The 24,395-nt window shown below is 46.4% G+C and overlaps 1 protein-coding gene across 1 annotated transcript; it reads left to right on the top strand.

The window, feature by feature from the left end:
- Positions 1-205: 205 nt before the first annotated feature.
- PGLYRP2 (peptidoglycan recognition protein 2) lies at positions 206-24,105 on the top strand. The gene is made up of 5 exons (XM_085654355.1): positions 206-440; positions 10,036-10,989; positions 14,189-14,399; positions 19,315-19,609; positions 23,941-24,105. The coding sequence occupies exons 1-5, from the start codon at positions 362-364 to the stop codon at positions 23,947-23,949; spliced, it is 1,548 nt and encodes a 515-aa protein (XP_085510481.1). The 5' UTR covers positions 206-361; the 3' UTR covers positions 23,950-24,105.
- The last annotated feature ends 290 nt before the right edge of the window (positions 24,106-24,395 follow it).

Raw genomic sequence — 24,395 nt, 5'->3', positions numbered from 1 at the left:
TAGCACCCGTCACTGCCTTCTGAACAAAGCTTTGGGCCCGGCCCTTATTGTCTTATAAATATTGGCACTGTACCAGACGAAGCGTGGTAGTGCACATTTGCTTATTTCTGTATAACCTGCTTCACGGAGCGCGTAGGGATTGTCTCTGGCTTCGAGCCACACGTGAATGTCGAAATGCATCAACAACACGACCTTCGCAATAGGTACATTTACAGCGCCTGCACTCATGCACTGGTATTGATTTTTGTGGCTGTTATCTCCACGCACGCAAGAACAGGTGATATTAGCTGCACCTGCTCTGAAGCTGCCTTAGAGCACCCTCGTACACCGACCGAAGCGAGCTGTGAATATCACCTGCGTAATGGCCGCGCTGGTGGCACTGGCCGGCCTCCTCCCCGCCCTGCTGGGCTGCCTGGGACCCTGGGCTGAGGCGAGTGACGGTAAGAGCCAGTGTTTCCTGGGGTGGTGTACAGGGGGCGTGAATCCCCACCTGCGGCTCACTACAGTGCCCGGCGCGTTATACATCACGGAAATGTTCGGTGTCAGTGATTCAGTGTGAAGTACTTTTGTACGTTTTTAACATGCTGCATGCGCTGCTTTCACACGTTGTCAGACCCCTTCCCTCTCATCTTCTGCAGCCGGCCAGCCGCACTCCAACGCACCCCACCTCCCCACCCTCAGCAAACAACTTTGCTTCAGGTGAGTTGGCGGGGGGAGTGCTTTTATTCAGAGACCAGTCACTGCTGTATGTAGCCAGGGACTGAGCTGTGAACACGAAGTGAACATGAGTGTGCCACATATCTTTCCGCCCAGGGCGCTATCCTGACAAGGGCTGGACCTGCGTCCAGGTGATTTACAGGGGCCATCATCGAGGTGAGCCAGTGCGAGTTTCTCTCAGTGACTGACAGTGGGACAATAGGTGTTCAGAACACATGGCCATCCGATTCTTGGCCTCTCTATAGAGTGCCCAAGGCAATGATCACATATGCCAGTTGCACTTGTGATTCTCTGCAATTGTGAAGGCACGGTGGCAATCTATGGAAAATTGAGTTTACGTGTTCAAGCCACGCCCTTCATTGTGCAGGCCACGCCCATTTTAGGGACCCCACCCTTACTTTTTGGTGGGACGTCCCACCAGCCAGTGATACAGTTAGTAAATAATATTTTTCCCAAAGTAAGATAATTTTCGAGAACAAAATATCATTGTGTTGGCATGGCAACGAGAGATGTAGTCTGATAAGTAAACTTACAGTGGTCCTAAAGCAATCTCCAAGCAGAGACGAGATGACGTCAGAGTTATCAAGATGGAAGTGTATATTTAGTGAGGCTAGCCCTGTGAAGAGAGCGTGTGCACTGGCAGTAAGAGTTGGCACTAGCAGTAAAGAATTGTGAGGGAGGTGACAACATCGGACATGAGGATGCCGAGATTAGATTATAGCTCAGCTCGGACGGAGAATAGATAGAGATGAGGAAAAGGGGTGAGATTTCAGGACAGACAATGAATTGAACGAGAAAAGCAGGGGATAGACTGAGCCAGATGGCTGATCAGAAGGTGGCGCTTCAATAAACGCTTGTAAAGCGGCCGCAGGGGAGCCAGCCTTAATTGTTTGTAAAGGTTCCGACCATATCAGAGGCATTTTCAGAGAAGGTTCTGGTGTACGTGGTTGTGCGCGTGTTTTCATTGGACCGGGGGACATTTGCTGTGGCGTTCCCTCTTCTTCTCGGGTTCATGAGACTGCCAGCTGTGTTCGGTTTTGGCAGGGCATGTGGTCACTTTAAATTGGATTTAAATGTGTAAGCTCATCTTTGGCAATGGAAGGCCTGGATTGCCTCAGGAGTTTCAGACGGTGGAACTGGAAGTCATGTTTGGATAGAATTTCGAAATAAGACCCCAGTTTGAAGTTCTTGTCTAATATAAAACAAACAGATTAGGGTGAGTCGGCTGTATTGGGGTTGAAGCTGCCCTTCCTCTAGAGCATTCAACCAGAGGACAATTTTTGTTTGGTGTGAGGAAAAACAAATCGATTTAGGTGTCATCCAATCTTGGATGTCTGCTTCTCATCCATTGTTCGATTTTGCATAGGCAGCTTGTCAGGAAACCCTGCTGCTTGGCTTGGCATACCTGGGTGTAAGGTTTGGCGTTGGCTAATTGCATTAAGATGATGACTATTTCAAAAAATAGCACAGAATAGATATTAAAGAGGAGAGGTGCCAATATCAAGCCATGAGGGACTCTGGCTCCTTTTTCGAGGAGGGGTTGTGTACTTTTATGCACTCTGTTCTATTTGATAGATAAGACTGACACCATTTGAGGACATTTCCATTCAAGATTACTATTTTTTTTTTTTTTTTTTTAAACTTTATTTTGCGTTTTACATTTAAAACAGAACATCATCAGTACAGCATACAGCGTGACAGCTTCCTTTTGTGGCTTAGGTTGCGGCATTAAAGGTCAAGCTTCCTTTTTCTTTAAGGGCCTCGTAGAAGAATGTCACAAAGACTATGTCGATGGCTGAAGACAAGTCAAAGAGAGCAAGGTAGTAGTTTTCATTGAGGTCAATCATATGGAATATGTAATGTGCAAGGTTTAAAGTGGAAGTCTCTGTTCTATGGCTGGTGAGGAAAGCTTTAAGCTGGACTTCTACATAGTTTTTAAGACGTTCAGTGACAAAATTGAGATAATTAATGGCGCTAACATATTCCGCCTTGCTCACATCTGCTGGGGGTTTCTTTGGGGGGCGACTTAATGATTCCAGTTTTAGAGAGTCTGGAGTGAACCCTGTTTTTAACAAATAGATTACTACCTTCATCCATGTGGGGCTGACTAGGATCTGCTTATTTTGAGTATGTAAGAATGGATCAGTCTGTCTGATTAATTGTAAGGTTTGGTGTTAGTTATGACCGCCTCAAAGGCAGAAGCTGAGATCGGTTCGAACCCCGACCAGGAGGCCTGCATCTTTCTTGTCATAAACGCACATGATGATTGAGCGCAGTCTGTTGTTCAAAAGTGGTGAATTTGTTTTTGAAGAAAGTGTCAAATTCTTTTGATCTTTCCCTATGTCCAAGACCTGAAATAAGAGTCCAAAATAATTTATAGACTTTTTCCCGGCTGTATCAATTTGTGATTTGATGAAGTCTGCTTTTTATTTGAGAACGTTTCTTTTGTAGTTATGCCTTTTTGGATTTTAGGGGGCGTTAAAACGGGAAGTTGTTTTTTCCCCATCTTCTGTCAATCAGGTGGATAGTCCCCTTTCATTGTTAAGTTCTCTGGAGTACCAATACATTCATTTCTTTGTGTGTTTCCTTTTGGCGATAGTCACCTCTGAGGATGCTGGACAAGGTTTTGTCCTAGTGCTCTCCATTGTAGAACCTGGAATGTTGTTTCTGTCATATATGACTGGGGCATCAAGCTTGCTCTTGGTTCCAGAGCCTAGATTTTTTTGTGTCTATGTTTCTGAGACGTCTAGGCCATGGTATTCTTTGAGGGGGCTTCTGTTTAGACTTTGGACACTTGATTGGAGATGCATAAGAGGATAAGGGAGTGGTCGGATCACTCTACTAGTTTGGGACTGCTTAACTTCTCAGTGATAATAGGTTCCAGATACCCAAGTGCTTGTGGGAGGGGACCTCAAGTGTTGTGTGAGGTTGTGGTTGTATAGAAGGGCTGATAGGTTAATTGAGGTTGGGTTGCTGTGCAAACGTCCTCTTAAATTAAAATCCCCCAGAAGATGAGTCCGACCAGGAGAGAAGTAGATTCATCATGTGATGTATTCAATCATCAGCAAATTTAAGATTCTTTCCGCAAGGATGGTCCAAAATGTTCAAGGCGATGGATTTGTGTGTGTATTTCATATCAATGAGAAGATATTAAAGAAACTGGTATGTGGGGTTGTGTCAGGTTTTAAAGGACCAGAGCTGTCCTGGTGTTCCTTAATGCCAGAGCAGTTATTGGGAAGTTAACTAGGGGAAAACATGGAAAAGGGGTGAAAGAAAACAAGGACTGGATTCAACCTCTAGGTGGATCTATCTCAGGTGATGTGGTTGCTCTCTGTGACTTTCTATCAAATGGACTCGTACTCGTACACCTGTAGTTAAGGTAGCTGTACGACAATTAGGACTCGAGAAGGTGACAGCGCAGTAAGTCAGAAAGTCTAGGTAACCAGATGGAATTAGGCTTCACAGCAGATTGTGCGGTGATGAGCCCCCCCTCAGACCAGAGTACCTGGCGGGCACCCCCAGGATGGCAGTAGGGAGACAAGGATCAAGGTATAAGGCAGGAAATCACAAGAAAACCACAATGCCAGGAGGACCAAGGAAAGGGACTAAAGGGAAACCCTAATCACTTGGAACTCTGTAGGAGACAAAACAACAAAGCTGCAATGACAGTAAATGGTAAGGACCGCAAAATCACCGTAACGGCACAACACCTTGTCAGAGTTCTGTTCCATTTTGATTGGGCTCTAAATACTGACTTACCAATACCCCACAAGTGATCAGTGATCCAGGAAGTGAGGCTGTGCAGTGGAACTCATTTGTGAAGTCTAGTGTTTACGTGAGTCCAATTTCCACTGGCATCTCCTCTAAACTCACCAGGCTTTCCCTACTGCGCGAGTCGCTCGCAATGTGTGACCCTTCCGAATCCGGACAGGTTGCTCTTATAGCATAAAAAAAAAACATTTATTTAACAAACGTTATGAAATTAAGTCCTACTTAATTCTATTGTATTGTGTTGTTGCATTTGTATTGATACTCAAGAGAGTGGGTGGTGAAATAAGACAATTCTCCATTCATTGTGCATTTTGGAAGAGTGTGGGTTTACTGAGGGCATTTGCGGCGAGCTCTGGATGTCGCTCTTCAGGTTTGTCTCTCGGATCAGGTTCGGATTGTTGCTTCACTTGCAACGGATGATCATTTTGCCATTCTCATTTACTGATTTTGTGTCACTGTAAACAATATCTGACCTTGTGCTGACACTGATGTTTCCTTCATGCTATTGCACTATTGTTTGTACCACACATTCGCCCTGAGGTTTGGCTCTCCCTGTGCTGGTTTACAGACTGTACAGCTTCGCTGTTTACTTGGCTTTGTTACTTTTCTCTCTGTCCTCTGCATTTGTTTCTTGTTTGTGAGTCTATTATCGATTGAATTCAGTTCAACATTGAACAGAAATAAACAAAATGTACAACATGGTGCTCTTTCTCAAAGACATTTTGAAGGTAACTCTAAAGCCCAACTCACCTGGGAGGGAGGCTGTAAGCCACTGTTCGACCATGTCACTAATTTATTTACTTTGATTGACAGTTGATTCTCACACTGTGCACAAGTATTCATCCGCTGCCCATCCCCATTTCATTTGGGCTGTGGAGATTAGAAAAGCAAATAGTCCCAGTTCTGCCTTCTCTAGCTGCTACACTGGATTCCAATAAAGAACCCCTGTTACATAGGGTAGTACTGACTTTCTCCCACCAATGTAATATAACGATTCACCTTCTTGGCCCTAACCCTTAATCTGTCAGCGCGCACATTTATCCTAAAATCCAACACGTGCAGCATGCCAACGGAAGTCTGAAGGCGGTGTATACCCTATTCGGACTTTGGTGCTCCCCGATTGGAGCCATCACTAATTTTAATTGATCAAGTCCAACTGCAAATGGTAGAACGTTCTTGCAAGAATGACAGACAAGCGTTGTCATTTTAAAGTTTTATATAAAGAACTAAGAGGCATTCAAATTAAACATGCCGTAATTAAAAGTAGCAGCAAAGTGTACAGATCAAACGTACAGAGAACTCAGTACAGTTCTAAGTGAAATCTGGAAAAGATTTGCCTTCTAAAGATGGGGAATAAGGGCTGCTCGGGGGCAGAATCTACATGTCGTTTTATAGGATGTCAGACAAAGACGATCATACATTCTACATGGCTACATGGTTCTCAGGATGCCCAACAATCAGGAACGATCTAGAAGAAACGTTTTACTACAGAATACATTAAAAGATTCTCGGGGAGGAGCCAAGATGGCCGACGGGACGGACGCTTGAGCTCCCGGCTCCGTGGACCGTCTGGCTTCCTTTGATAATCCTGATCAATTCTCCTGACCTGCGCCGCTCTACCGCCGCGGATTACCGGCACTGAAGTGACTGGCGTTCTCCTGACACCTTTGTCGGCGGGTTTGGTAGCAGACTCGGTGTTTGCTTCGACCTCCGGCGCTCCCCCTGGTCCCTGCGTGGATGGCCGCCGCTGGACGCCGAGGGATGTGGACGGGGTGCTGAGCTGGATTACTGCGGGTGGTCGCGGGGGTGACAACGCTGGCTGTGCGACTGGAGTCGGACCCTTACGTCCGGGTCGGACTCCCCCCCGCGCTGGCAGTGGTGTGGACGACGTTGGAGCCCCCTAATACTAGCTCTCCTCAGCCACCCTGAAGAAAAGCGAGCGGACTCCGTTTTGAAGTGTCTTCCTGCGGCGAACGGCCGGTCCTCACGGCAACCGTGGGGCGCTCTCGCCCTGTGCAGTTCCCGAGTGGAGCACGAAGTTTTTCCGGTGTCTACATCCTCGGATCTCCGGTATACATGGTCACTTTTGTCCCGCTACTAAGTGCCTGCAGTGGAGATGACGATGGCGCCTGTTCTTCTTGCTGAGACGCTGGCTGACCCTGGACTCGCAGGGTCTGCGCGCCCATGTGCCCCGGAGCTGATTGCCGCATCGGAGGAGCAGCGGGATAGGGCGGACCGATGCTTGGTACTGAGAGACCCGACCTGTGGGGATGTACTGGCCGCCCTCGTGGCGTTAAAAGTGGCAATGCAGAGTACTTGCTGGGCGCTGACCCGGAGAATCGATGAGGCACTGTTCGCAACGGGACGTCCCCGGCTGGAGGATCCCCCGCCGCCCATGTTTTCTCCTGGAGGTGAAACAATGTTGCAGAGCGGAGGGGCGGTGGCGCGGAGTCCTCCTGGCTACAATGTAACGCATCAACCCATCGACACGGATACAGTTGCAGGGACACCCTCCATTTTGAACGCTGTGACTCTGCCTACGAACTACCTGTTGAGACCTAGCCTTTCACCTCCCTTGCCAGATGTTACCCTGAAGGCACCTATTGTAACGCCCTGAACGTCTCAGGATCGTTTAACAGACACGACAATGAGGACGCAACCACTTGTGAAGGGTTAGTTCTTTTAATGAAGGCAAATAAAATACAAAGAACAAACAAAAGTTATAGTCACTGGAATCCTCCAGGCTAAGTACGTTACCAGCCCACAGCACGGATGGTCCTAACCGTCCTCTGCATATACGCCGATCCCGGCGTATGCCAACAGAGGGCAGAAATGAAATGGCCGACAATGCCAATCGGTAGGCTGTGAGGGGCACGAAGAGTGTTGGGGAGAATCGAGGAGTCAGGGAAACACCCAGCCGGGATCTCTACCTGAAGGGAGCAGCCGCTCAACCTCTTCCTCAGACTGCACCGGGACGCGGAGTCACCTCCTGGTGATGCGTCACCGATACCCCAATCACAAGCAAGAAGACTGAACCGAGAGCAGCCGCTCGATCGATCCTGTGGACTTCCGAGTCTGTAACGCGGCAAACACCTCCTGGTGTGCGTTACAGCTGGCAGTCCCTGTGTCTCTGGTCGGGCTGGGAGTTACGACTCCAACCAGCAAAAGCGCCACTGCGCTTGGACTCAGCCGAGTCAAAAAGCGAAGCTCAATGGTTGACCGGTAGAGCTTCCGGGTCCTTCACAGGTGACGATGGGGCAAGACACGGCCCAGGGAGTAACGACTCGACCTACCTCCGTTCTTGCCTTACTGGAGCACCACTCCGGAACACTGCTCTTCACGAAGCAGGTACGTCGGTGTAAACACAATATCCGACAGCCTTGTACCTCCCGGTTCCTCCCTTTATAGGGCGTGTTTTCCTTGAGTTATGTAACAGCTCTCCTGTTTACATAAGGACGTGTTTCCCTTGAGTTATGTAACAGCTCTCCTGTTTACATAAGGGCGTGTTTCCCTTGAGTTATGTAACAGCTCTCCTGTTTACATAAGGGCGTGTTTCCCTTGAGTTATGTAACAGCTCTCCTGTTTACATAAGGGCGTGTTTCCCTTGAGTTATGTAACAGCTCTCCTGTTTACATAAGGGCGTGTTTCCCTTGTATGACAGGAATTCTTGACACCTATCGCTGGAGCTTCTGTGGCATGTTACTGCTGCGTTTGGGACCCTGCGGTACGATACGGCTTTATGGTCCCCTTTCCTCGAGAGCGGCCATCTTGTCTCTTTGTCCTGGCTGAAGGTGACTCGCAGCAATGGACGGGCCTGAACCACATCTGCCGGTCCGGACAGGGGTGATGGCAGGCTTGTTGTCGCTTTGGTTGGATCGGCGGACGGAGACCTGGACTGATACACGTTTTGCTATATTGGCTGAGTAGTTTTTAATGACCTGTTTTTTGCTACATGTCGCTGTGATTTCGCCCCCTGTTTCCTTCTTCTGCCGGGGGGCAGACTTGTGAAGTGCTGAAGTGCTGGGGGGTATTGCTTCGGGACCACCGGGTTTACGTGGGTCTTTTGATACTGTGCTGTACATGGCGCAGGAGGTACGGGCGGCGCGGGAGTCCGGGAGTTCGGCAGTGGGGTGGGCTCCTCCCCGCTTTTCCTTTTCCTGGGAGTAATAGGGTAGTGCACTCTTCTTTTTCTATGGTTCTTTTTCCTTTCTTCTTTTCTTAATTCTACATTTCGGGTTCCTATGGGGCGACAGACACGTAGCTAGGGGGGGGGTAGGCCATAGCCTCGGCATGCGTGTAGGGTGGGGGGTCTTCTTCGGCACATTTTTTATTTCTATGGGCCTTCTTTTTCCGTCCTTTTCTCACGTCTTTTTCTAGGGTCAGTGGGGGGGACTGCTGTTAGGAGGGTAGCGGCTGGGAGGCACACCTCGCTGCGTTATTATATCCTGGTATTATAGTTTCGTGCCGCCATTTTAGATGTGTTCACTGTTAGTTGACTCTCCTGTTGGCTGTTACCCATTTATCATATGATCGTCTGTTCTGTACGCTGATCCGTTCTAGTTTCTGTATCTCCTTACAAAAATTTTTTTAAAATTAACCTTGCTGTCTCCTGCCACTCGGTGCACGTGGATTGATTGTAACATAGGTCGTATGCTTCTATGTGCTGCCGTGCCACCGAGTGGACATATACTTTGCTATCAAGCTTCAGAAGTGTCGAGGCCGGCCGGATGGTTGTAGGCCCGTATTTGTCTTGTACACAGTGCTAAATAAAGGTTTTATAAAAAAAAAAAAAAAAAAAAAAAAAAAGATTCTCGAATATGCCACCTTATTTCGCATGCGTTTACAATGCATGGTGTTACAATGCGGTCGTTACAACAACCGCGTTGTTAGTTCGCATACCGTTACAACGCAAGTCAGAACAACGACTTGCGTTGTAAGGGGCGCTGGATGTTGGAATAGTATCATTTACTATTCCAACTCCAGTCTGTGCGGACAGTAGGGAAGGTGTTGGGTTTTAAATCCAAAACCTTCTGCCCCTTACAACGCAAGTCGTTGTTCCGACCTGCGTTGTAACGGTATGCAAACTAACACCACGTTTGTTGTAAAAAACGCGTTGTAACGCCATGCATTGTTTCACATGCGTTGTTAACGCAGTTTGCTAAGATTCTCTCATGGTAGTAGTACATTGGATTTCCAATCATTCTCCCAGTATTTTCATGCAACTCAAATGATGCATTGTATAGCAGCAGCTCGAGACAGTTGAAATGTTCTAGGTTGGGTACAGTAGGAGAAAGTCTCTGGGAACACTTTCTGTTTACTAGTGTGAGCCTCACAATTCTTTGGGTAGAACAATAACATCAGCAGTAGTCTTCACGTGATACATTGTGACATCGGTTCAAGATGGAGGACAGTGTAAACACAATCTAGGTTAGCATAAGTTTAGCTCACTTGCATTTAATGTGAGAAAAGAAAAAACCAACTAGCACAGTACCTTATTTGATCCTTTATATTGTTGCAGTGAATCTTATTTCTGTTTTTATCTTCTAGATTCACATACTTTCCACATGAAGAATGCCATCAAAATGATACATGATCTCGAAGTTGGTCACCCAGCTGGCTCTACCCTTAATGTGATTGAATTCCTCCGCAAGGCCAGCGACAGAGGGACACCACCCACACAAGTGGAACTCCCACTTTTGGAAGCTGATTTCCGGTTTGTCTCTCAATTCATGAGTCATAGAGTGGAAGCCCCCACTGAGCACGGGGTGGTCCTGACGGCCGACGGCACGACTGTAGCGTTTGCTCCTCTTTTGGAAGGAATCGAAGCTGGGTTGAAGGGACACCAAGAAGTTACCATTACTTCTCCAAAGAATAGTCCAAGTCCAAAGGCTCAGAAGCCATCTCACCATTTGCCCCCTCCTGTAGAAGGATATGTTGCTGGAGAAACAGAAGACGGGGCATCAAGTCACTCTGCTGAACCCTTGTGTAACAAAAATCAAAAGCAGTTTGAAACAGTAGACCATCTTTGTGGTGCGGTACTAGCCAAGTCCTTGGGGTATGCCTACCTGCAGCTCCATGTCAACAAGAAGCATTCCTCAGTAGGGGTGGATGGATGCTGGGACAGCGTGTCCGTGCCACAAGTATTCACCCTGACTGGGCCTCCTTCGCAGCTCACCAATGCCTTCATCAATGGTGCACTCGATGGAGTCATTCTAGGGAATTACTTAGCTCAAGAGAAGGCCACATCAGTCAAGCTGAGCGTCCTGTTGAAAGAGTACTACAACGGACAGGGATTGGCTGGGCAAGCACGAAAAAGGAGCAACTTCCGGCGTCAAAATTTTCTGGCTATCTGTGACCGTGGGAGATTGGAGGAGCAGGTGAAGGATGCGCTATGTAGGTACAAGGCAGCAGAGACGCAAACCTCCACTCAAGGTCCAGCGGAAGACAGCCTGTTCCTTACTCTCGCCAAGAGAGCAGTGCAGGAGTTTCATCAATACCTAGGTAGAGCACACTCTCTCTGTGCACCAATAATAGGTTCAGTGCACACTCCCACCATGCACCCAAGCTCCTTGCACACACATTTAATATATTTTTATCTTCTTAAACTCTATGTTAGGAAGTTTGAAAAAAAGAATCATTTACATGCAGATATATATTCTCAGGTTCATACAGTATGCCATACTGTAGTGCCTCTTTAAACACTGGACCGGAAACCTGGCAAGAATGTATGTATCAGAGTCTTGCTAACAAGTACTAAAGCACATTTAGGACCAGGAGCACTTAAAAGGCCATTGCACTGGATCTTCTTGGCATATGCCAGGATACATTTTCCTGCTCAGCATAAGTGTATCATTTCCTGATGGATGTCTCAGTTACAGGGAAGAGCGCACTGTGATTGGACAAACTGTGTCTTCTGTTACTTGACAGAGTAGAAGCCACACTGGGGCCTTGCATCTGGAGCATGGAGTATCAGGCAAAGGTTTAGGCCAGTTCTCCCATGGGATGCTTTCCCTAAATTTGGAGGGGACCTGAAGTGATAGGTAGTTCCTTTCGTGAGCTGATAAACTCAACACACTTGGAGAGCGCACTCGTTACCACCAGCATTCTTACATAGGCGTAGCCATATACGGAAAGAGGGCAAACGTTTATCCAGTAAGCAGGAACAGTGCCAGCTGGTGCCCCATTGCAGCACCCAAGCAGTTTAGGGTCTCCAAACTGGGAACATCACAAATGAGCCTGGTTTCACCTAAGCCAGGAATACGTTCTTGAACTCATGTCAGGTGTGCCTGGATTAGTCTGGATTCAATGGGCAGGATAAACCTGAAGGTAGGAGGTGGCATGTCACCCCTCACAAACAGGCTGAACCTTTTCTCTCTCAAGGACGGGGGTTACCATGGGACTCCACGGCACCGGAAACACCATGTTCCAGCTATGGGATTCTCATTTGCAAATAATTTAATTTAAAATCTTTAATGCAGTTTGTACAATTGATAAGAACTGAGATTACTGTTCACAGCACACAAAGCTCAGAACTGGAAGGTGGTGTGCCCGAGATATTGGCGTTATCTGGTAAACTATTGTGAGAAAGATCGACTCACCTGACGAGGGCTCAGTTTGTGGACTTTTACGCTACTCTGCACCTCTGAGTAGGTTTGGGTTAGGAACACACAGATACTAATGCCTGTGCATGATATATTAACAGGTTGAGAGGCAGAGGGATGGAATCGGTGGCAATTACAATGCTTTATCAGATGTTTGATGTCTAATAATCCTCAGCAACTAAGAGATGCTGTTACCCTCGAAACAGAGGATACAGTGCTGGTGATTATGGTCAGATATCCATCACTGGTTGATAAGAGGAAGTGGAATGTCAGAGTTGTATGATAACCACTTATTAAGCAGATTTCAGTTTAGGGTTATTGTATGTAAATTTAACGAGGTCGATATCCTGATAATCTGTCCTGGATCCGCCACTCCGAGGCCTACTCTGAACACCGCTGTCCTAACATGAAGGTGACAACAGCTGTCTCAGGAAAGAGAAGGGCTTCCCAAGAAAGTATTTTGTGGTAGGTTTTGTGGGATAGTTTATATTTTGTGCAGACAAGCACCTGGAAAGTGTAGGTTCAATAAGCAGGAGTGCACCACAGCACTATCAGACCAAAAAGAGTCCAGGTTGAGCAACACTGGGATATCTTGGGATGGAAGCTTCCCCAAGAATTACTGTAGTGTTCTGTGAACAGGTGATCCTAGCTCCAATTATTTTAATTTAGTAATCATTTATTGACCAAGTGTGAGTTCAGTAAAGGCAGTGAATGAATATATTGACAGATGGGAGCAGATGCTCAGTTGTTTCCGTGTGGTGTGGGCATCTGACCTACCAAGGTTCATTAGTAGATCAGGTGTTTTAGATCTCATCCATGCTCTGTACTATATGTACTTTTTGTAGCTCATTTTGGTAAATAAAACAAATCGAAGACCACCATGCCGATGACTCTAGGCTGATGATCCTCTATTTTGGTGAATTTAAAAAATGAGGACTTTTTGTGTGTAGGGAACAAGAATTAAAGGGGAAGAATGGGCAGCAGTAACGGGAAATGCAGATGTGGTACTAGGATAGGAGTGGAGCGCTTTGGCATATGGAAGGTTAGAAGTACTGGGGCATAGGCAGGTATAAATGTAAAGGTATAAGAGCATAGTCAATAGAGGTGCTGAGGCATAGGTAAGTGGTACTATGTTACAGATGGGATTACGTTACTGAACTTTATGCAGGAGCAGAGGTACCTGGGTATAGTTAGTGGTGGAGGTAGTATAGTGTAGTTGAGGTACTTGTGAAAAGGTTCGGGTAGAATACTAGGATGTAGTTAGGACAGAGATATAATGGTAAAGGTAAACAAACAGGATACTGGTACAGAAAAATACCATAGTTGAATGAGAAGGGAGTACCGGTTTAGGAAGAAGGATGAGGAGATGACGCTAATCAGAGGGCTACGGTGTGCCCATCCTGCAAACAAGAGTGGACAGGAAAGAGGAAAACGTGCATCCTGGTGGGATGGAACTGGAGGGGATTTTAGCACATAAACGAGAAACATGGGATCTACGTGATCCTGTAAAACTGTTTTTTTAACATGCAGGGGATTCACCAGGATGAATAAGACAGCGGCGGAATGCCCTCTAGGTGGAAAAAATTTAGGGAAGTCCTTTTGAGTAACTATTTCCTCCAGAACAGGTCTCCTTGGTACAATCTTCTCCACAATCACCTAGTACCGTTCATATGACAACATCAGGTAGTAGAGAGTTGTGATTTACTCTGAGGACACGTGTCCGACCATATCTATAGGTAGATCCCAGAACTCACCGTAGCAGCTCTTGGGCCTTGTGTCCCTGAAGGAGGGTGGACGTTGCCTAATCCTCAGACTGCTTGACCTTTGCTGGGGTGCAGTTGCATGTTCCTCACCCTAATGATCTGTATAGGGCTGAAACACGGACGACATGTGAGAAGAAGTGGTGTGTCAAAATGAGGAACTATATTCAGCGAACGACCTATTGTTTAGTCATAGCCAGTGAGAAGTCTGTGGCGCTGCAAAGAGAGTAAGTGGCCAAGAGAAACCAAGTAGTTGAGATGAGGCACCTGGATCTCTCTATACATTCCAGTCACTACATTTCCTCACCATTGTATAATATATTTATGTTGCTTTTGCAGAGTGTCCAGCTGTTATACCACGGTGCATGTGGGAGGCTAAACCCTACAGAGGAACTCCTACTCTTCTCAAAACGCCATTGGCCTTTGTGTACATCCACCACACCTACGAGCCCGGCCAGCCATGCCTAACATTCGCAGAGTGTGCGGCGGACATGCGGAGCATGCAGAGATTCCACCAGGATGACCGCGGCTGGGATGATATCGGCTACAAGTGAGAAGGGGGCTGGTGCACATGGGTCTGAAGGGAAACACTGATCCATCAGGTATTGGGAGAGCAGAGGCTCAGGTTTTCATTGCATCTGTAGCTGAGCGCCTTACCAGTCCATGGAGGAAATAATGATGCACATTGATGATCATGGGGCACGCCTATGGCTTCTGTCCAGCAATGCACCCAAGGGGGTGGAGTTCCATGCCTGGCAAAATCCTTGATCCAAACAATCTGCCAAGAAAATCAAAGAACAGCAGAAATCGGACACATTGGTACTGTCTGTGGCCACTAGCCTTCTTTAGTATGCAGGCGTTAGAAAAATCTTCCTCTGGAAAGATGTGCATGAAACACGTTAGTAAAAATTGAACTTAAATAATAATAGGGGGTACTTTGTCAAGCAGGACAATGTCATTTTCTTCAGGGTTGTACCTACTGGGATCATTTTTGTCTTTGTTTACATTATTGCAAAGTGGTTAATTTTTGCATACTCACCTCCTTTCTTCACTATTTTTGCTAAACCCACCTGGGGCCGTATTACATAAGTTGCCCCAGGGGCGCAATGGGCATTTGCACTCACTTTGCGTGCCTCCGGGCGACTTTGGTATTATAGAAGGGTACCCAAATGCTTGTGCGTCCCCTTCTATAATACCGATAGCGCTGGTGCACATAATGCGCCAGCGCTACCTTCAGAGGGTGTTCCCTCATCTGCATGGGGGCGTGCCCTATGCAAATGAGGGAATTACTTTGACTCTGTGCCAGCGCCATATTACAGATGGGGCGCAGAGTCAAAGAAGCCCTTAGGAGGCGCACTGACAGTGTGCTTTTAAAAGGTGGCGCACTGTCAGTGCGTCTCCTGACTGCAGCCTACTGCAGGGGATAAAGGGGGTCCCATGGACCCCGAGAAATTCCCTTGCAGGCGGGTGATTGCACCCACCTGCAAGGGGATCTCTATTCCCCTCTAAAAAGTGCAGGCGGGTGCCGCCTGCACTGTGAAAACACAGAGCGGCTGATTCGTGTTTTCACATGAATGCGCTGCCTTGGGGGCAGCGCGAGTTCAAGGCTACCCTGGGGGCAGCGCATACAACATAATAGGGTGCATTGTGATTGCTTGCGCCCGGTGCACCTTTTACAATCGCAGTGCATAATACGGCCTCAGGAATCACGCAATAGGGCATCTTCTGCGTATGTTTAAATTGACACATAGTTTTTGGGGTGGAAGTGCAGCGGTTTGGAAAAAAAAGGTTCAAGTGAGTGTGCAACCCCAGCGAAGACTATTTAAGGTCTTTGTTTTTGACATCCTAGCTGCCAAACACAACTGTTGCTAACAATTTATATAGGCCCTGACTACGAGTAAGTCGGTGTTTTCCATCCCCTGTGCAAACTCCTGTTTGCGCAGGGGATGGAAAACAGAGTTGTGTGGTATTTAACACAGCCGGTAATTATTAAGTGTGTTAAATATCACACCCTTCCTTAAAATTTGACATCTAAAAATTTTACAGGAAAAAAGTGTACGGTACTTACTGTACCATGCAGATTTTGTTGTACCAAAATCCATGTTATTCTCCAAATACTCGGAATAGGAACTATTTATCACACCGATAAATAACATACCCCGGGGTATTGTTATTTATGAGGTATGATAAATAGCACATTAATTCCGACGAACTTAGATTCTGGGCCACAGAGTGTGCTTTGGGTTTGCCCTTTTCAATTATTGGTTTTCTTCTACCATCCTCTTTCAACCACTGGTTTGAGAGTTTGATAATCATTTCTTGGCTCAGTCCAATGGACTATTCATATCTCACTAAATATTATTGGCTGTTTGTGTGTCCTTCCACCTCCGCTTCAGCGCTTCCACAGAACTACATGAGAAAATACTTTCCAACTATCCCCTCTCTGTCCGCTTCTGCTGGCTCCATCCATTGTGTCTTCCTTAATCTGCAAAAGCAGCATGTGTTAGCACATTAATTGTAGACTTTGCCAATGCTTGTTATTCTCATTTTGAGGGAGACAGACCTTTTCTTATGTTCATTCTATGTAATCCTTCTTCTATGACTTAAGCCAATCAGAATGTCTTTTAGCAAAAGTCCAGAATGTTAGCGCCTAGGCCCTCATTCCAAGTGTTATTTTTAGTTCTGATAGGGCTGGTAACAGGAATTACTGACCCCATCAAAATTATGAGATCCATAGTCGCTCTAAGGATCTTGTGTCTTTCACCAGAGGGGTCCACCTGGTAAAATCCTTTTAATTCACATAGGGCAAGTAACAGAAGTTACTGGCCCCTTGAACTATGAGATCCTTGGTCATTCTGCTGTTCCTTCAGGTGGAGTTCCTGGGTGGAATGAGGAACTGGAACTGAAATTACAGATTCCCCTTGTATTTCCTAATTTCTGAGAGGACCCTCACCATCCCACGTGTATTCTCTGGTAACTCTGTGGCATCCCAGTAACTCCTGGAGCAGTGTTACTTGGGGAAATAAGGGTCATCTCTTATTGAAGTCATTAGTGTCTGTCATAGTACTACCAGTGCCCAGTGATCGGCAAATTAGGGCAGGCCTAGGACTCCTGCATTCTGTATTGTGCTGTATGGCAACATTTATATGGCGCTTACTACCCCTATGTGGGTCGATGAAGTGCTTGCCTATATGGGTATCATGCTACACTGACTAGGGTGCTTGGCTGAAAGGGTTGTGTCTTTGATCCTCTATGGGAACTGCAACCATGTTGTGCGTGAGGACCATGAAAGTGCGGCTATAGTGGGTTTTATGGCAGAGCCACACATGCCAAAACTACGCGTGCCTTAACAACGTAGTCTGAACAACAACTGCATCATTACCACACTTTTCTTTAGCACGTAAGTCATTACAACAACTTGCCTTAGAGAAGCGCTGGACTTTGGAATAGAATAATTTACTATTCCAACTCCAATCTGTGTATCAGTAGGGAAGGGGATGGACTTAAAATCCAACACCAGTCCAGCACAGAGTTCCCTAAAGCAAGTCGTTGTATCGACGTGAGTGTTAAAGGAACACGTGGTAAAGACTCAGTCGTTGTTCACACTGCGTTGTAAAGGCACTGTATGATTCAGACTGCGTGGTAAATGATGTTTCCCCCATAGTGCTATGGAACGCCACACATACCAGTGTGATGAATGAAGCTTTAGAGATAGGTTTATCGTTTTCAGTAAGCTTACAGCTTTCAACAGCTCAGTAGGTCTCTTTATGGTATTTCTCATGATCACAGTCCAGTAAGCTGGTCGCCCCACCATGTTGTCCATTCTGAGATTTTTAGTTTAAAGTTTATGGTCCTCATCAGGCATAGTTTGGAGGGAGAAATGGGGAGAGATCTGCTGAGACAGCCTTTGTTCATATCATCTCATAACTGCTTGTCATTGTGAGATGTCAAGAAGCAATCATCGAAAGTAGCTCGTTGGAGCATGCAGTGGTCCTAAATTAAAGTCCCCCATCAGCCAGCGGCTTGTGGCAGATCTATGTGATATGGGAGCGTAAGCGGGTCAAGCAGCATAAGAGGATTATTATGCAGCCTGCGTGAACTACAGCCCCGCCTCTGAGTGTTATGGTATTAGTATTAGTGAAGGCCAGAAGGGTACAAATGAATTGACATTAGTATATACTACCCAGGCTGGATATAGGTCAGCCTTGCACAACTTACCTGGACATAGAAAGCAGTGTATACTTTATCTTTCACCAGCTACAAAAAAACACAACGACAAATTTAGGGTCAATTAGCTGTTATTTTTTTCAATACTGAGTTATGTAAAGCTAGCGAGGAGTTCCGTTGCATCATATAGGGTGAGGTTGCAGTCCAAGTGTAACGTAACACAGCATGAGGCCGCAGGCTGAGTGTGACATCATATAGTTTTGGGTTCACAGACCTCATGGAACATCACAGATGATAACCCCACAGGCCACACCCTCTGAAACACTTCTGAGTCCTAGATAACAGATGCAAACTGATCTGGGGCTGTATTACTGTCAGGGTGCACTGTCCCTGTTTTGCGTCGCTGTGCTCTCTAACTATGTGCGCCAGGCACAAGCAATGGATGGACATTACTGATAATGTGCTGCTCCCAGAGCAGCTGCAAACTCACACTGCCAAGGGGGCAGCACATTAGTGCTGACTGAAGCAGCCGGTCCAACTTTAATGGTGCAGACGGCACCTGGAGTGGAGGTTTAAAGGGGACAGAGATCCTCTGTAGGCGGGTGCAATGAGAGACTTTACCCCCTGAAGGGGAATGCCTGGGGGTAAAGGGACTGTAATTACTCCTGTCTAGAGGGGCGCCCTCAGGTGGCTCACTAACTGTGTGCCCCCTCTTTCTGGTGCAATGCCCCTGTGCCTCTGCACCAATGTCCATAATACAGCACGTGGCAGAGGCAATGCATTTAACTCTATTGTGTAGGGCCATGCCCCCATGCAAATGTGAGACTACCTTGTGTATGATACAACATGCTCACAAGGACCCTCATGTGAGTGAGCATGTGAACACCCACATGCACTCACATAGATTTAAAATAGAGATGCACTTTTCACACATCCGTGCATGTGAATAAACAGTTATCGAGAGTGAGTTTTTTAATTCTGATGCATAGCAGATGTGCTCCCTAGCAGAGCCAGCCTTTTACCTAAAGCAAACTGTGGGATGTGTGGAAGAGTGCTTGTGCCTTGTATGCATAGCCCACCACAGCCTGTCAGGAAAAGGTCGAGGAGGCTTGTGTGGACAAGCAGATAGCTGTGTAGCTGAGTTATGTAGACAAACAAGGACTTGCCATGACAAAGAAAGAGCGATATACTCTGATTTCAGAACTGCACTCAGCTCAGTTTCATCAGCTGTAATTTCATCTTGAAATGCTTCTCACAATGTTATTATGTTACAATAACAGAGTATTCAATTTTTTCAGCTTTGTGGTAGGGGCTGATGGGTACCTTTATGAAGGCCGTGGCTGGACATGGCAGGGAGCCCACACCAAGGGGCACAATGCTGTGGGCTACGGCGTCAGCTTCATTGGGGATTACACCTCCCAGCTCCCTCCGGCCCACGCCTTGGACCTGGTGAGGGACCACTTCCTGCAGTGCGCTGTGGGCGCTGGATACCTACTTCCAGGATACACAATATATGGCCACCGCCAGCTGGGGCAGACCACCTGTCCAGGAGACGCGCTCTTTCACGAGATCCAGACCTGGAAGGGATTCCAGGTGAGTCCATCTCTAGAGTAAAGATAGAATCACTTCTGGTACATGCCAGGCCGTGCAGAGTCGAATGTCTGAGAGTGAAATGTTTTCTGAAGTAACATACACATAATCAATGTATTGTTTTGCCTTGTGAATGGTGACGCCACACATACATTTTAGCCATTTCCTTTCAAAGGATGGACTGCATAGCTGCCAACATTTGAAAACAAAATCCTGGGACAGACACATTGCAGCACAGGGCTGCTGCAGATAGAAAGTTCTTGTTGGCGTACCTGTGTGTAATAAAGAGGAACAGTTTCTGCAACAATATTACCCGGGACAGTCTCCGTCTTGCCGGGACTGTTCCTGCAAAAACGGGACAGTTGGCAGCTATGGGACGGGGCTGGGTCTTTTCATGATTGATGATCTGCTGTGTGTGCATCATATAAGTACTCACTCCCTGCTGGTCCAAACAGCTACAGCTAATTGAATGAACGAGCAAAGGACACAGCACCCTAGAAGAGCAGTAAGAGCATGAGACCCGTTTCGCTTGTTTTGAAGGGCGTCAGGCGTATTACTGCATCCAATCAGGAAGTAGGCAGAAAGTAGATCAAACTACTGCTTTTAGACAATGTTCGCAGTTTACAAAGCAAATATTGAAGCCAAATAAAAAATGCTGCTCCCTTTTCAAATACGAAAGACAAGTTTAGGTTCCGGCATGATATATTGTGTCTCTTCTGTGCTCAGCGAGATCCACAATCTATTGTTTTAAGCTTTGCAATGGTTTAAAACTGTATCAGGTACATGCCCTGATGCTGGCCACCATTCTATAATCACTGCAACTAAATGAAACATAGTAGCACACACTCGCTAACAGTTTGACCGTTAGTCAAGGCCACAGCCAATTTTCTGTCTCACGGCAAAAGGGAATACACCCTTTTCTAATAAGATACATACAATAAGAATAGCAAAAGGACCCATCAAGCCAATGTATCTGTGCTGTTTCTCTGAGCGTTCCTAACAGAAATGTAATCTGAAGTGAGTAGTGTAAGAGACTATTACATACGACCTGAGCCTCATCAGGTGAGATGATCTATCCCATCCTTGTCGCCAAAACGTTTATGTTGGAGGGCAGGGTCTTCATAGCAGCATCTAGTGAGTACAGAAATCTTTCTTTTACCACTGGCACAGATTGAGTCCCTTAACAATGCCAGAGGCTGCACAGACATCAATGTGTGAACCTCTCCCTGTTCACCATCTAACACCCACCTACGATACAAAACCACTGCCAGTTATAATTATATCAAGTAACTATAACTCATGCCCAAGGTAACTATAATGCGCTTCCCAACCATGCACAGTCCTGTTATCAATGATGTAATTTCAGATGTTACAGTCATGCTATCAATGAAATCATTGATCATGTCATGAGTGATGTAATATGTGGGGTAATTTGCAGTGCAAGGCGGGGGCGAGCTAAAGTTACCTAAGGGCACGAGTTATAGTTATTTGAGATAACGATAACTGGTAAATTTAGTGGTTCTGTTAGTTTAAAAGGGAATGTTTTAACTGACATTTTCATCTAACTATAACGTCCCTTTAACCTTTGTTTTTGTCAGTGAATTCCTAGGGTATTTTGTATAAAACGCTCACCCCACACCGCACCAGACCCTGCGTCCAACCCATGGGCTGCCATTCCCAAGCCGTGTACGCTCTTTGTCTGTGTATAGCATGGGTTGTACACATGGCCTGGCAACACCAACCCAAGGGGCCTCAGGGGGAGCCTCGCCATGCCAGCTCCCCTGCCAGCACTTATCCTGGGTGTCAACAGGAACCAGCAAATCTTTTTTCATTTTTAAATTTTGGGAGAGGGGCGAGTGGCCCCCTCACACAAGCCTTTACAGGCCTCTGGGAACCCATCTACAACAGTTGCATTATTTTTTATGAGTTGCAGGGCATGTGTTGCCCCTCCTCGAGTCTTTAGGGTCCTGAGGACCCCCCCCCAGACATTTTTATTTTTATGGAGAAAAGGGTGCACAAACCCCCTCCTCCGGGGCTTTTATTTTCAGAAAGGGGAGAAGGCGTGCGGCCCCCCTCCCTGAGCCACAACATGCCCCAGGGACCCCATACTCCAGGTCCTTTTTAGGTCTCGCCTGAGACAGCGCTTTAGCGCTGCTCTGGCGAGACTTATAGTAAGCGAGTTTTGGAAGTGCAAACGAGTGCTTTCAGGCCTCCAAATACAGTGCATGTGCCCCGGGCGCGCGCACCATTTGGCAGCCTGAAAGCACTCGTTTTCTTTCACTTTCACGGCCCCTTTGATGTCCCGCACCACTGTGCCCGCCCCCACTCCCCCTCCCACTCCCTCCTCGTCAACTTCAGTGCGCGCTTGTTGTTTGTTGTTCGCTGTGATTTATTGTGCGCATAAACATCGGCCGTTTCACCCTGGACGTATCATGTTTTTAAACCGCACCTTGCCTCCATGCTACATTGAAGCCAGCATTGCAAGTTGCAGGCAGGCTAACTACAGTGTGCTGCGAGGGGACTGGGGGAGGGGTGAAGAGTTGGTTGAGTTTGTCAATGAAATGCTGAAACACAATTATTTCAAATGCCGATTTTAATTTTAAGCGTTTCTCCTTCATTTCTAAAACGGGCCATTATTAAAAGAAAACAATTTTACAAAAATTCATGTAAAACACCATTCACTTCACGATACTTTATATATTTACAAATAGTTTGTGGCTTTCACATGCATTTATTTTTTGCTTTTTAGTTGTTTAATTAAGAAGGAACTTTGGCAACTGAGATTGCAGTATAGCTGCTGTTTTATCCAGCAAATCATGTGCATTTTTTGTAGACCTTCAAATTAAATGCCCACAAGTGTATAATTAAATTTAAAACATGAGTGAGAGTTTTTACTTTTCTGTGGTTTTTGTCTTTTTTAAGGACCGTGTTGCTGGCATTTTTGTTTCAGTTTTGGGGTGCTTTTCCCTGCTGCCGTCCGCTTGGGAAGTGTGTGTGCCGTTGCAAATGTCAGCTGTATTCTAATGAAGCCAGGGCATTGTTTGTTCCTGAAGGGGCTGGCACATTCCAGGGCTCTACGGTTATTATGAGGCGCAGTGTGGGTGGCAACATTTGGTGTCTGCCTCTTGGGGCAGGGACTGGATTGGCAAGTTTCTCCGGCAAATAAGATCTTACCATGTCTCTGAATTCCCTTTAACAACAAGCATTTGCAATGCAATAGGTCTCGCATTTATACGAGTTTGAGCTATTGGCATTGTAAATGACAATGCTTTTTATTTAAGTTTTTTTTTTTTAAAACATAAATAAAAGGCACTGTCATTTACAATGCCAATAGCTCAAACTCGTATAAATGCGAGACCTATTGCATTGCAAATGCTTGTTTTTAAGGGTGAGGGGAGCACGTGACCTCCCCTTCTCCTAGCCTCCACACAGCCACCCTCCCCAAGACACTCGAGGCTCCTGCGATGCTATTGCTTGGGATCTTTTTTATTTATTAAGGGGAGAAGGGTGCGCAGTCCCACTCCCCAATCCAATAGTGGCCCCGGGGACCCCATCCCAAGAGACCTCTGGTGGGTGCCCCGGTGCCTACCTGGGGCTCCCACAAAACACTATGTTGTAGACTGCAGGGGAGCCTCAGTGCCCCAGCGGCCCCACTGGATCCCTGCATGCACCCTTCTTGAGTGCATCGGGAGCTGGCACAGCTCCCGCAAGGCAGGAGCATCTGTGTTTTTTATGCTCCCACCCGGTGGGAGCAGTCTGTGTTTCTCGGCCTGCAAGAGCTCGGGCAGGGAAACATATATCTGCTCCCACCCTGTGAAGCATTTTTAATGCTCCCGCTGGGTGGGAACACACATGCCTTCTCTGTCCGCGTGCTTACAGGAACAGAAACTACTGTGTCCCCTGGGTGGGGTCACCTGAACACAGATAGTGAGCCAGCCCCAGGATTGGGGTCCCCGAGGGTCGCATACCTTGAGTACCTCTCTATTACAGCATCCTACACTTTAAGTATGTTTAGCTGGCTCTTGCAGTTCTTTTTCATTCCTTCCTTCTCCTATTATCTGATTTTCTCTTTTTCATTCTGTTGCTCTTTTATTCTTTTCTCTTTTGCTCTGAGTCAAAAGTCTGTTTATGAAAAAGAAGCCCATCCCTAAAAATGAGTTGCAGGGCCCATCACTTGCAACTCCCAGCACAAATTCCGCACTGTGTAATTCAACCCAACTTTGACATGTATATGGTAAGCAGAACTGCAATAAAATTGATAAAAGCTCCACACCTTCAACGCTCTTATTTTGTGCATTTCTTCTGATAATGGTTGCCTTTTAATTCTTCTGCAGGAGGTGTGAAGAATTCAGAAAAATACCCCCTTGGCGAGAACAAATCCCATCTGACTTGGACAGGCTGCCTCACCCGCAGGGACTCGATATTTTATAAAATGTGCCGCTTTCTGAAATATCTGCTATGTACTGATCTGTGCAAAGTAAAAATGGCTTCATGACAAAGACATTGAAAGAGTGGCTTTTTTAATGCTGATAGTAATTCATGCCCGTTCAATGTTTCATAATTTTGAAAGGAAAATTTCTAATATCAATATAGCTATTTTGCACATAGGTTATCCACGCAACATACTAAAACAGTCCAGCAAATAAACACCACTGCAGAGGGAAGCGGGCAAATAGGCCCCAACTGGTAAAAAAAATCCTGAGACACAGGGAAGTAGACAAAGCAATTGATTTGTAAGTGCCTGGCACCCCTCCATTTTATTTATTTATGTGCAGTTTTATATAGCGAG

The sequence above is a fragment of the Triturus cristatus genome, chromosome 4_1 (assembly GCF_964204655.1).
Source record: "Triturus cristatus chromosome 4_1, aTriCri1.1, whole genome shotgun sequence".
Classification (NCBI taxonomy): Eukaryota; Metazoa; Chordata; class Amphibia; order Caudata; family Salamandridae; genus Triturus; species Triturus cristatus.
This window is presented reverse-complemented; position numbering and strand designations above follow the sequence as displayed.

Bases quoted from the DNA above. Each gene is read 5' to 3' on its own strand.
- PGLYRP2 (XM_085654355.1), top strand. From the start codon at position 362: ATGGCCGCGCTGGTGGCACTGGCCGGCCTCCTCCCCGCCCTGCTGGGC. The intron at 441-10,035 runs GTAAGAGCCAGT...TTTATCTTCTAG, and splicing joins CTGGGCTGAGGCGAGTGACG to ATTCACATACTTTCCACATG. The intron at 14,400-19,314 runs GTGAGAAGGGGG...CAATTTTTTCAG, and splicing joins TGGGATGATATCGGCTACAA to CTTTGTGGTAGGGGCTGATG.